A 12,130-nucleotide genomic window follows, 5' to 3' on the forward strand; every position below is an offset into this window, starting at 1 on the left:
GGCCTTAATTTATGAATGAACTATACGCATACGGAGAATATGCAGAAAACCGCATACATGCGGGCGTTGTGAATGCTGTTTTTTTCGTTCTTCAACTTCATTCCAAGTTTTAAATTGTAACAAATTGCGTTGGCTAAACACTTTTACTTGATGATGCGGCTTTGATCGCTTCATTCCGAATACTCAGAAGCATTTAATACTAATTTCGTTCGAATTTTTTCATGTACGATCTCCGTTATGGATAATGGCATAAAAAAGCCAGTGCTCTGCTTATACAGATAGCCACTCGAACTTGTGCCTATACCACGAATGAATCATTCTGTAGGACAAACGAGATATTGATCGGGATTGAAGTCATGCTTTGGGGCTTTGATTTTTGCTTTTTTAACGCTTTACCCTAGTACACGTGCGTCGAATATCAAACTTTCCTTTTTCGGACTTTTTCTTTTATTTCACTGAAAGTACATCCCTTTTCACGAAAAGCTTTGGCACTTCTTTGAACCGAGAAATATTTTCTCTCTCTCGTTGCATCTCTCTTCTTCTGACTCTTTTGAATATGCATATTTTCAAAACTGGAAAGCTGCACTCAAAAGAAGCGAACGACAAAGGAGTCGCTGCAGCCGAGATTACGAAGTCTAGTATGGGGAAGTGCACGCGTCCGCGTACAGCAGCGGCAGCAGCAGCAGCAGCAGCAATAGCAGCAGCAACAAGAGCAGCAGTACAGAGGGACGCACACGTGAAGCTGCATAATGCTGGAACTCACGCGCTCATTTTCTCACGAAGTGCATTCAACGTGTGTTTGGATTGCAAAAATTCTCCACGCGTCGGTGCGTATATATATAGCCAATGACTCGGTCTGCAAAAATCTGAGAGAGAATGGTGACATCTAGTCAGTGTATAACGTCGGCACGTGCAAAATGCGAAAGGTATTAAAGTACCGAGACATTTTTCTAAAATCGGATCATCCGACCTAACCGAATGCTTGTCGTCGAGGGAATGAATTTGGCATTCATTGAATTTTCGAGCACGCTGAGATTATCGTGAACAAGCGACGTTGCAAAGATAAAAAGAAAAAACGTAAGAAGCAAGGTACATCGACGAGAAAGCGAAAAGTTGGCAGGGTACGTGATTACTGAGGGGGTCATCGTAGGGGTCGGCTCCATGAAGTAATTGCGGGAAACTGAACGATGAGGCACACACGCGCACGTATATAATGACGCCAGCCCCGCGCGCAGAATTATGAATGGCGCCCCATTCAATTTCGTCAAATTATCTCAATTAGCCAATGTTCGCTTTTTTTTGCTTCTCGGCGATTAGAATGCTTCGCGTAAAACGTTTCTCGTTAAAGATCGCAGGAGGTCCCCTCTCCCTAGTAATATAGAAGCTTCTATCAAAGGAAATTGTGCTTGAAGAACATTTATTACTATATAACTGTATACAAACGTTTTAAGGTTCTCCGATCGAAATAAGCCATAAAAATCAAACTTCGTTTGATATATTATTAAACTTTTTTAACGCTGCAGTTATCGGAAACACTTGTTTCCGTAATACAGTATAATCGCCAGAGCAAGCACGCATTTACGGTGCCGTCAATTTTTCAAAACTACCCGTAAAAGTCGAGCATTAAACGACGACGACGACGACGACGACGACGACGACGACGACGACGACGACGACGGAGAGCTTATTCCTTGGCTGTTTTCTCCGCACTAAAGGCAATTACACAAAGTACACGTCGATTATATGTCGAGAAAGAAAGGGAAAGGTCGTGCAAAATTGAATTACTCGTGTGCGATATACGCGCTGCGCCAAGTTTATAACGAGAAGGTGTACGCAGGCGGAGCAGAAAAAAAAATGCGTGGCGAGAGAAAAGTCGCTCACGAAAGAGATTCTTCCGCCGCCCGCGTATACGTTCGCTCGCTTAAATTAGTTTTATTTATATTTTTGCACAAGGGATATGCCTCCTCAGACGCGCGCAAGGTGCATCCAAGTGTAATGAGCTTTTGTAATGTTGTAATGATAGTGTATATGGCGCGCACGCACGTTTTTTCAAGATCTTTATTTTACTCCAGCAGAGAATCATTCACGGTAATGGCACAGAATTACGTTTAAATTTTACCGTAATTTAATTTTTTCGTGTACTTCGAAGCTTTTCAAACATCGATAACAGTTTAAAACATTTTTCTTTTTTGAAATTAAGTTTCACGTTAGAAAACTGAGTAACTAAAATAATAATGTTGAAAAAAATAAAAGCTGACAGATTCAAAATTCTCTTCAATTTTTCGAGTTTCATCTAAAACACAGGTCAAATGTTACCACATAAAAAAGGAAGAACTCACGCTTCACATTCGAATTGTCGACTGCGTTAAAAAACTAAGCATGATAAAAAAGAACTTCTTCCACGCAAAAGAATAAAACTCGGGTTCTCGCAAAAAACTTTTACCAACGAACTCCTCAGGGGAGTTGAGCGGCAGCGGCAGCGGCAGCGGCGATGGCGGCGGCAGCGCATCGCGTAGTTTCCTCGCTTGCTCGCTTTGTTCAGCTGCTTTTGTCTGCTTCAGAAATGGGATCGCTCGTAATTTTGCCCATAAGTATGTGCGCGCTTGCAAAGTCGCGGCCATATAACGACGAAGGGAGGCGCGTAGCAGATTAAAGAGCACCGATGAACTTGATGCTGCGCTTGTGACTTATGATCATGTGATATTGAACAATAAGTTGCTCTAAATTAATCAGACTTTCAGCACCCTTGTTAGTTTACGTCATCCCAACTGATAATTTTCTCTCGAGCTCTTTTCTTTGATCAATAAGCAATACAATCTCAGAACTTTCAAAGAAAAGGTGCACCTGTTACAAAGGAGCAGCAACGCCATTTGATAACAGCGATATAAAGCTTTCGCACAGCGAGGAAATGCGAGGTAAAATCGAATCGTCTCGCCTCGGGGTGACGATGTGGATTGCTATCTGGGCGCTCTTGGTTGCTGCGCGTATGGCTCTATAATGATAGCCCCTTCCCCAGCGACGGTGACGTTTGATAGGATCCGTATCTCCCTTGATATTCGATCGCGTCGCATCATTATCGGCCTTTTCCGCGAAGACTCTTCCATGTCCATTGTGAAAGAGGCTCCCTTTCAAGTCCTCTAATTTTCTTTCTCTCTTTCTTTCCCGAAGGACATTTTAATTTGTCACGGGGCTGGTGAACCCTTTTTATTTGAAGCCTTGCGTTCCAATTGGATTTCACCGTTACTAAGAGAAAAGTCGCGCGACGCGGGTGGCAGCTATCCGGCAAAATATTTTCAAAATATTTGTCGCACGCGTATATCAGCATTGTTGGCTTTGAAAAAGAGGCTTTGTAAAGTGGACTTTAATACCGTCGTGCGGTACGTTACCGTTTCGAAACCCTATTAGGTGCAGGCGCAGCTCGACTCACCGAGCCGACACTTTTTGTCGGGTGATTTCCTTTGATTTTTCAGCACTCGCGACCGTCTGCGATTTTTTTTACATTCTCTTTTAGAAAAAAAACTTTCAAAAGCCAGACGGCTCTTGAGATTCAAAGGTTCGGCTGCGGGACATTGATTTTTACTTAGAATTCGGCCAGTGTGCACGTCCTTCCAAACGAACAGACGTTTCCAAATCGTTGGCTATGAATAAATTATTGCAAATTAGATGACCACAGGAAACTGCAACCGTTTATCTACTAACAATGTTTCTGGTCGTTGAAAAGGTGTTCATTACAATCGTAACGGCTCCAACAGTCGAAATACGTCTCGTGTTACCTCATCAAAAAGAAAAGGAAAAGGAGAAGGGACCGTGCCGAAAAGAAGATGTCCAAGCATACAAATGATATCCGTAGCAATTAAGCCGACCACTGGTCAATGTCCGATTGATATGCAAAGTAACTCCATCATTAGCGGAGATGCGATAATAACGACTAAAAAGGTTTCGCGCAAGCCCAATTACCTTTCACGAAAAGTATCTTTACGAACGTCCTTCTGCGAACGAAACTCACTGGTCGCACTTAAAACTGCCAAGTTTATCGATCCGTTTCTAATTATTTGCTTGCGGTTTGACGGCTTCACACCCCAAAGTGAGGCGCCTGCCGAAGTCGTAAACTACAGGCGTGGAAAAAGGAAGGTATCGTTATTTGTTCTGACCTACTTTGGCAGACGCTACTTCCACGAATTATGTAAATTACACGTGGTAAATCATCAGGCGTCCCGTGCTATATTCCTTTCGAAAATCAAGCATGTCAACAGAAGGTAGGATGCATAAAGGAAAACAAATAGTTCCGCGAACGTTCAGTTTCAATGATTATGCAACCCGTTCTCTCGTGGACCCGGAAGATCAATGAACGTAAGCATCAATTTTCTTTAGTCGAGCATGTGCGTTTTCTTTGGTTTATTTTCATGGCGAAGCAGGAGGAAGGGAGGGGGGAGTAGAACTCGCTGGGTAGTAAAGCAACGTCGTAAAATCGTTTTCTTGGCTGGCGCAGCCTCAGCGCTCTCGCGCTGCGGGCAACTGACATGTATGCAAGTGCCGCGCGCTTTCGTATAGCTTCCGAAAAATCCCTACGTAAATCAACTTTATTGCGTTCGCCTCGTGGCATTAAAGGTATATTTGTATGAATTCCAACGTCGCTACAAGCCAAGCTAATAGCAGTCTCTCTTACGTGGGAATGTTGTTCAATTGATAATTGCAAGCGTCTAAGGGATGAAGTGCGGCTATCTGTGCTTTATTGTGCAAAAAAAAGAGGGAAAACGTCGTGGCTCAGTCTGCAGACGAGTAAATCACGGCTTTTCCGAGGACGACGAAAGAAAAAAGAAAATCAGCTTAATAAAGACAAAACGCTCTCCCGGGGGTTATGCCAACTCGACCACCGCTGCGCTCAGAAAAACTTTTCCCATATTAATGCGCGCGCATAATTCCTCGTCGGCGGCACGTGAAAAATCGTCCCTCTTTCATTATTTTTTTTTCTGCCAACTCGTACGGTTGCTGGTGGCGAAAACGTAGAAAAGCGCTTATAATTTAAATTTCATTTGAACGGATTAACGAAGAGAAAAATCCTCTCATCGTATACGCGAGAGGGGGGGGGGGGGGGGGGGGGGAAATATAAAATGACGCATGAAGGTAGAAAAAAAAGAAGGGCATTTGTCTTATTTATCATTAAAATATTTGATAAGTGCATTAACAAGCATGCCACGAACAGAATTTCTTCCGCCTTCAACGTTAATCTGCATATATCTGTGACCCCATATAGCTACGGATAGTTTGTCTCTTTCCCTAGCGTAAGCTTCGGATTACGCATTTCGTAAAAGCGAAGAGAGAAATTACTTCTAACGCGCGATTGCTACACGCGTCCATCTTCTCTTCAGAAGTGTTCCGAGAACCTCACGATCGTTTCTCATTTGTGTTTTTACGTAATTGCTACGGGATTTTTTCATTTACAAAATACGGAGATTCGGGAGGGAAAACAAATAGAGGAAATTAATAGTCGCTTTATAGAGACCCGATTTGTATTCATTTTAAGTTTATTAATTAATTCAATTTTTTCTCAAAAAACTGGAGTAACGTGCTAGTTTAGATGTTCTCAGGCATGACAGAAAAAAAAAGAAAAAAATTCGACCGAGAAAATTCTTCTCCTAGAAACATAATCGAATCGGAAAAAATCGGCTACCGTGTGTGGTGTAGTTGCGCGGAAGACACAGAATAATGCCGAAAAGCCATATCCCCCGAGGGATAACTATGCGCATCTTTCTCTGTGTCCATCCCCCGGTGAATACACTTGGCAACGATACATCAATGCAAACCATTCGATACCTTTCGCCATATGCCGCGCGCTTCTTTTTCTCTTTTTATATCTCACACCCACGAGAGAAAGATAGAAAAAAGTGACCGGATGTGGATAATCTCATTACAGGTCAGCGTGAAAAAATGCTACACACACCCAAGGGTGCACTTGCAGCGAAGATCCGGTCATCTAATCCTGTTTTGAAAGCTCGTGAGCGTAACGAACCCGAGACGGAATCTAATCTTCGAGAGATCCATTAGAAACGTGGGTTCGTTCATCATCTTTTTCGGAGAGCTAAACGCGCCGCTTTGAGATTTCGGCCTCCTTTCGTTTAATGGACTTTCAAGGTGAATCTAAGAGAGGCACAGAGTGGATGTTAAAAATTATGAGACATTAATATTTGTTGAATATAAAGTCTGCCATCGATCATCTTCTCAAGGTAAAAGAAATTTTAGCATTCGTTCGGTCCGGTCGGATAACTAGTCCACAACGCGAGATCGGCAATACTTTCATCAAGAGAAGAACCGAAGAAACATTATCTAGCTCCATCTATTATTCGCAGAAATGTTAGCAACGACCAAAGAGAAGATAATGATGCTCGGCAAATATCGATTAATCATCCCTGAGCTAATCTAATTAAAAGCAATCTTGGAAAAAAATAAGCGACAGCCTATATTCAACACCTCGGAATAACTCAGAAGCGTAACGAGCCAATAACTCGCGAGGCTGCTCACCTCTTTACCCCGAGGCTGAACGTAATTTTTTTTGCCTCTGGTCCTCTATCTCGTAAAAATGCGGCTCTCTCGAGATTATAAATTATGGCATTGTCGAGCGAGAGAGGCAGAAAGATAGGAATGCAAATCGAAAAGTGCGGCGTTATGTCAGACGTTAGCCGAGGCTTCGCGCGTCCATCCAATTATATTCCGCGGTAGGGAAGCGGAGCCAGAGACTCGGGCAAAATTGAATCCGACCCAGAAAACAAACAGCTGGAGCGTTGCGGACACGTGGCGCGACTGTTCGATACACGGAATAAATGCAGACGCAGGTTCATTCCATTAATGCGGGATAAAAAGAATGTCGTCGGGTGCAGGAAACAAACATCCGTGTCGATTCGGCAGAAGCCTTAACGCACTGCTGCTCTTTTGGGGGAGGTCCAAGTTTTAGCGTGTCATGTGGTGCGAACACGTGCGTGCTGCATTCAAGCTAGCTAGTTTTCTGTCGTTCCCAGTAATGAGAGACGTACGAGCGGTTCGCAACTTGCGTATATTATTCCCACTGGAATTCATTATAATTCTGTTAGTCCGGGATGATTGTCCGTATGGCAAGCGCACGCACAGAAACTTGCGCAAGGTTGAGCGTTGCGCAAGTTGCGTGGCAGAGCCGATTAGTATCTTCGCTTGATCAGCTTGGCCGCCGCTCGCCATTAGGAGGAGTGCATTAGGGCTGATTGCGATTGCCGAGTGCGTTAAGTTCGTTCGCGGAGTTGGAAATGTACTCGCGGCCGAGTGCCATTTTGTAATGGGAAAGCGTCTTTCGCTTGGCGATGCTTATCGGGCAAATTGCGAGAACTTGCTGCAGGAGTTTCTATAATTAAATTGAACGCGTTGCTGAGCATTTGGCGACACTCCACACCACTGAAAACGGGGTTAATTCATAATTGGACTTAAAATAGAGAAGCCCTGCGCTGGAGTAACTACGTCGAGCGCGTGCCTTTCGTATACAATCGTGCGTGCATCTTTCAAGCGAATGCCTGTTCTCTTAAACGACTTCGATTCGTATCTCGCTAGTCTCCGACGTCGCGTCATTAAGACGTTACATCCTCCGACTTGTGTCCATCAAAGGTGAATCAACTCGTAAAAGAAACCGATTTGCCTTAATCTTGTCTGACGGAGGAAAACTCTCTCCTCACTCGGCGACGCATTTCTTTCGTTCGTGAACCTAAAAAATCAGAAAAAGGAGGAAAAAACATTTTTTCCCGTCTTTGAAATCGTAATCTAGAAGAAGGATTTTAAATACGGAAGAGTAGCCGGAGTAGCAGAGCGCCTGGACAAAGGCTATACGCTCGCGCGGTAATCCTTTTCCAGGCTGGCGTTTTAGATATGCCGGCACGCGCGCGGCGGATACTTCTTTGATGCGGGGGCCCACAAATCGAATCGGGCTACGTTTTATCACGTATAGCCTCCCGTTGAAAACCAGTGCCTCGACTCTGATTATTATTTATGTGCCTATCGTCCAGCAGAAAGGCCCATTTTATATTTCTCATTTACATCTTCTTTCTAGGATTAGAGTCTTTTGAAAGCTGCTGCTCTGGTAGGAGATCGCGGTGTTACCTTTTTTACTGTAAAGACGTATTGTCAGAAACGTAATCGAGTCAAGGAAATTTCAGTGGAAGAGCATTGCTAAATTCGTAATAATATAACGCAAGATTTTATTGAAAGTGCGTTGAGAATTGACAATTCACAACGAGGCCAGTTGAAATTAGTTTGATATTCTTAAACAGCAAGAATAAAGTTCTGTTGGAAAGAGAATCCACTTCATTTTGTTATTTGAGAAAGCAGCTATAAAATGAGTAGAACGACAACAGCTCATCAGTACAAAACAAAGTCCATGCCGGTAAGCGCTTTCCGCGACGGCGAGCACTAGCTTTAATGAAATCAGTCTAACGTCGCGTGGCGGGGCATCTCGAGGCAATTCGTATAATTATAGGCGAGCGCAGCGTCAGTGGCAACGGCAGCGGGCACACGCGGCGCCACGGCTCTCCGGGCGAATTGTTCGTAAACTTCTGGCGCTACGGGCGGTGGGAGTAGTTGGCTTTCTCTGCGCCGCGCTGCGCTCGCTCTGACGTACGCGTACTCGTTCGCCGGCACATCTGCTTACGAGATTCCTGCGAGTGACGCGCGTCGAATGAGCGCACCACTGCACCGGTAGCCGACTTAGGATTTTTTGGCTCTCTCGGCCGGCTGCAATCATCGTTCGGCCGTCGGTCCTTACGCCTAATCAATTGCGCGCGCAGGCGAGGGAAGGACGAGGAGGAGGAGATGGCTGGCGTTCAAGTGTACACTTGTAGTGTTTTCTCAGCTGGCGCCCTTCTCTCCGACACGCGTTCGCGCGCGCGAGCTCTAACCCTCTCTCACTCCGCGTCGCTCTTCACTAACGAAATAATAAAACTCGAATTCTTCTTATTTTTTTCGCCTCAATTCTCATGGCGTCTTTTGTGAGGGGAGGCACGCGGGCGCAGCGCTCCTTTAATCAGTCAATCTACGGCCTCTCGCGTTCCTTCGGGGGCCCGCATGTGATCCTTTCAGCACACGCTCGGCTACCCACAAAGAATATATCAGCCAGTCCCTTTTTGCGTTGCCTACACACAATATCGCCTCCCGCGCGCTCGCGCCATTTCTTCTTCTCTCCCCTCGGTCGCACATTGTAATAGCGCGCTACAGATGGAAAAGAGCTTAGCCTTCTTTAATTTGTTTTTGTAGCTGCCGCGCACACCTAAGCATTTCGTCAAACATTCATTATGTTTTGGAGCCGCGACGAGCGACGATCCTTATGGGCGTGTTGCGTAACGATCGGACCTACAGATTCCCTTTGTATACGTAGACAACTGCGAAACGTCTTTGTTTCCTGTTACGCGTGTTTCGCTTGTCGTGAACGTGCGCCAACCACGACCAAACGACCAAGGGTTGACGTGAAGAGTTATTCGAGTGAGTTCAAAGGGCTTTTGTATTTTCCATTGAGCATTTTACGAGATACCGCGATGGCCGTTTATCCGTGAGATCAATTGCTTCGCCCGTGATCTTCTGCGGAAACAAACGACTGGTTCAACAGTTTTAGAGTCGCTTGTAATCTAATTGCTGGGAAAGGGAACTGTTTGCCCTGAAGAGCAAATGAAAAAACGGTTTTTTCATATAGATTTAAAGACCGCAATATAATGACAATGGCAGTTGAAAGGAATCGATTGTCGGTCTCGGTGATTTCCCATTTTTTACTTGACAACTCATTGGTTCTTTTTGATTTGCATGTCGCGTCGTCTTTGTCCAAATGTGGACGGATCTAATGGAAATTCCCCCAAGCAAAACAGAAGAAAATAAAAGCACGAAGCTCACTTGAGCATTTCGATCGTCATCTCGGCATTAGCACGCCTGGCTTGCGATTGCTCAGAAGGCTGCAGTGTCGGTGAAGGTACTAAGGAAAGCGTGGGCTGCTTCTCTCGAGGGATACACGGGACCCATGCACTCGAGGAAAGCCAAGTTTTTCTCTAGCACCGCTTGCTGGTATTCCTCGTGGGAGACGTCGCCGTCTCGGTCGATGTCTATTGCTTTCACCAGCAATTCTATCATGTCCTGCAGTTTCGAGAATTCCCGTAACTGAATATGATTGCTGCGACGGGCGGGCGCGCAGTAGGAAAACTTTTTTAAAACATTCGCAACGCGCAATTTTACTTTTACTGTCTCGTCGGGATCCTCCTCTGGTTGTAATTTGATGAAGCAACCTCGCAACATCGGAAATATTTGTTCTTTTGTTAGTTTTCTCGTTCGCATCATGTCGTATACCTACAAATTTCATTTGTTTCTTTGCCAAAATACGCTCATAGACACATTTGTGTTTCTGCACTTACTTTGAACGCGAATGCTGTTTTTTCCGCTACAGAACCTCGTAAAATTATTGACAATCCAGCGACCCAATCAGCAATTGGCAGCTATAGTTACGAGAATCAAATTAAATATAGATAGTTAGGTTACGTACAATTCGCATTCGCCGTTTATAATCGGATATAAAATATACTAGAAGAATAACGATATTATGTGCACTAACTCGAAGTACGTTCCGTTTATCAATATTAGAAAATACGCGATCTACTAGTAGGTGACGCTTATTTTCCGTCAAATCTAGTCCACCATGGTAAATATCTCTAAATACCGTCCTGACCAGTGGCCCTCTATCTGCTTCAATTGTGCGATGCAATAAGGCGAGTGCTTGATATTATGTAAATTATTATTATTATTTCGATGATAACAAGGGGAATCAGATAAGCACACATATATCCGGGGCTTTACCTTCTACTTCTCTCAGGTTAAAATGAGTTGCTTTAGCAATCTTTTTGAACAATTTTCCATTTTTTCTCTTAAAAACTACTTCCGGTGTTGACTCATTCAGCAAATCTTTAGGCACTTCTTTCGGCATTTTGATAATATCAACAAAAATTTCAATAAGAACTAAAATTTTCTCTATGTATTTGTTTGGTTTTGTTGTAATTTATTTATGTATAATATGTCAAAAAACAAACTTCTCTTGTTTACTATTATCGATAATGAACTACGTATTAGAATACAAATGTTTTCTTGTATAAAAAAACTGGCTCCAGAGGGGATCGAACCCACGACCTTCGCGTTATTAGCACGACGCTCTAACCAGCTGAGCTATGGAGCCAATGTGTCCATCTAAAACCATGTTGAATTTATGACTTCGCTATCTTAAATTCAAGAATTTTGTAAAAAAAATAAAACATACAATTAATTATCATTAATAAAAATAATATTAATTAGATAATAACATTTTTCTAACGAATAAAGTATTAATAAAGTACTACAGACGTATTTTGCAGAAACTAAAATTAAAAAAATTTGTAAAAGTAAAAAAAATACATTATAATCTATTAAAAGAGTTATTTAAAAATTTAGCATGTGTTATATTTAGGTCTATTATAAATGAGGTAAAACTTGTAATATTATTGTATAAAAAAAATGTCAATAAAAAAATAGAGCATATATTAATAAAGCGGATACCATGAATTAATCTTCTCTCGAAGCAACATTTATTTATATTTCTATTTTGTAGTCAATCTTTATGATTCTTGTAATCTTACAGAATAAAACAGCTGTTTAGTAGATATACCGTGACAATGGTCACCTTATATAAACAGTCTACTAAGTTCGAGGAATACGCAATACGTAAATTAATATGCCGACTACATAACGCTTCACCTGAAAATCAATATACGAGATAAACTTCGGGTCACGACATCTACTTACAAGTTTTAATGATTCATAGTGACTTTTTATGCCTGTTACAGTTGGTGATAGTCAAAGTTTTATGCATAAATATAAATTTGGAATTATTTTCGAAGGCTCGTTTTTGATGACAAAAAACGTACTAAAAGGAAAATTTATGGCCGATGTCAATTAAAAATGTAGCGATATAAAAATTTCATTTCACTTTACCGGAGTAACGATCACTTTGGATGCCTCACGAGTGAAAATTTATTCCAAGATCACACGTGAAATGCAATAAAGGCTTGCTTACGCGCACAACAAGCGCACAGGCCTCGTTTATATCGTTTCACAG

The 12,130-nt window shown here is 42.8% G+C and overlaps 1 protein-coding gene and 1 non-coding gene across 2 annotated transcripts; both read right to left on the minus strand.

Annotated features, from left to right (window-relative positions):
- Nucleotides 1-9,942: 9,942 nt before the first annotated feature.
- On the minus strand, nt 9,943-10,969 carry LOC131666154 (calaxin-like). The gene is made up of 5 exons (XM_058938564.1): nt 10,843-10,969; nt 10,601-10,761; nt 10,404-10,484; nt 10,228-10,338; nt 9,943-10,128 (listed from the first exon to the last, which is right to left on the minus strand). The coding sequence occupies exons 1-5, from the start codon at nt 10,967-10,969 to the stop codon at nt 9,943-9,945; spliced, it is 666 nt and encodes a 221-aa protein (XP_058794547.1).
- A 172-nt stretch (nt 10,970-11,141) lies between these two features.
- Nucleotides 11,142-11,215, minus strand: Trnai-aau (transfer RNA isoleucine (anticodon AAU)). The gene has a single exon. It is a non-coding gene; the product is annotated as a tRNA-Ile (tRNA).
- Between the last annotated feature and the right edge of the window lie 915 nt (nt 11,216-12,130).

Source organism: Phymastichus coffea, unplaced genomic scaffold (assembly GCF_024137745.1).
Source record: "Phymastichus coffea isolate CEN01 unplaced genomic scaffold, Cenicafe_Pcof_1.1 PCOF00057, whole genome shotgun sequence".
Classification (NCBI taxonomy): Eukaryota; Metazoa; Arthropoda; class Insecta; order Hymenoptera; family Eulophidae; genus Phymastichus; species Phymastichus coffea.

Bases quoted from the DNA above. Each gene is read 5' to 3' on its own strand.
- LOC131666154 (XM_058938564.1), bottom strand. From the start codon at position 10,969: ATGCCGAAAGAAGTGCCTAAAGATTTGCTGAATGAGTCAACACCGGAA. The intron at 10,762-10,842 runs GTAAAGCCCCGG...CATAATATCAAG, and splicing joins TAACCTGAGAGAAGTAGAAG to CACTCGCCTTATTGCATCGC. The intron at 10,485-10,600 runs GTTAGTGCACAT...TCGTAACTATAG, and splicing joins ATAAACGGAACGTACTTCGA to CTGCCAATTGCTGATTGGGT.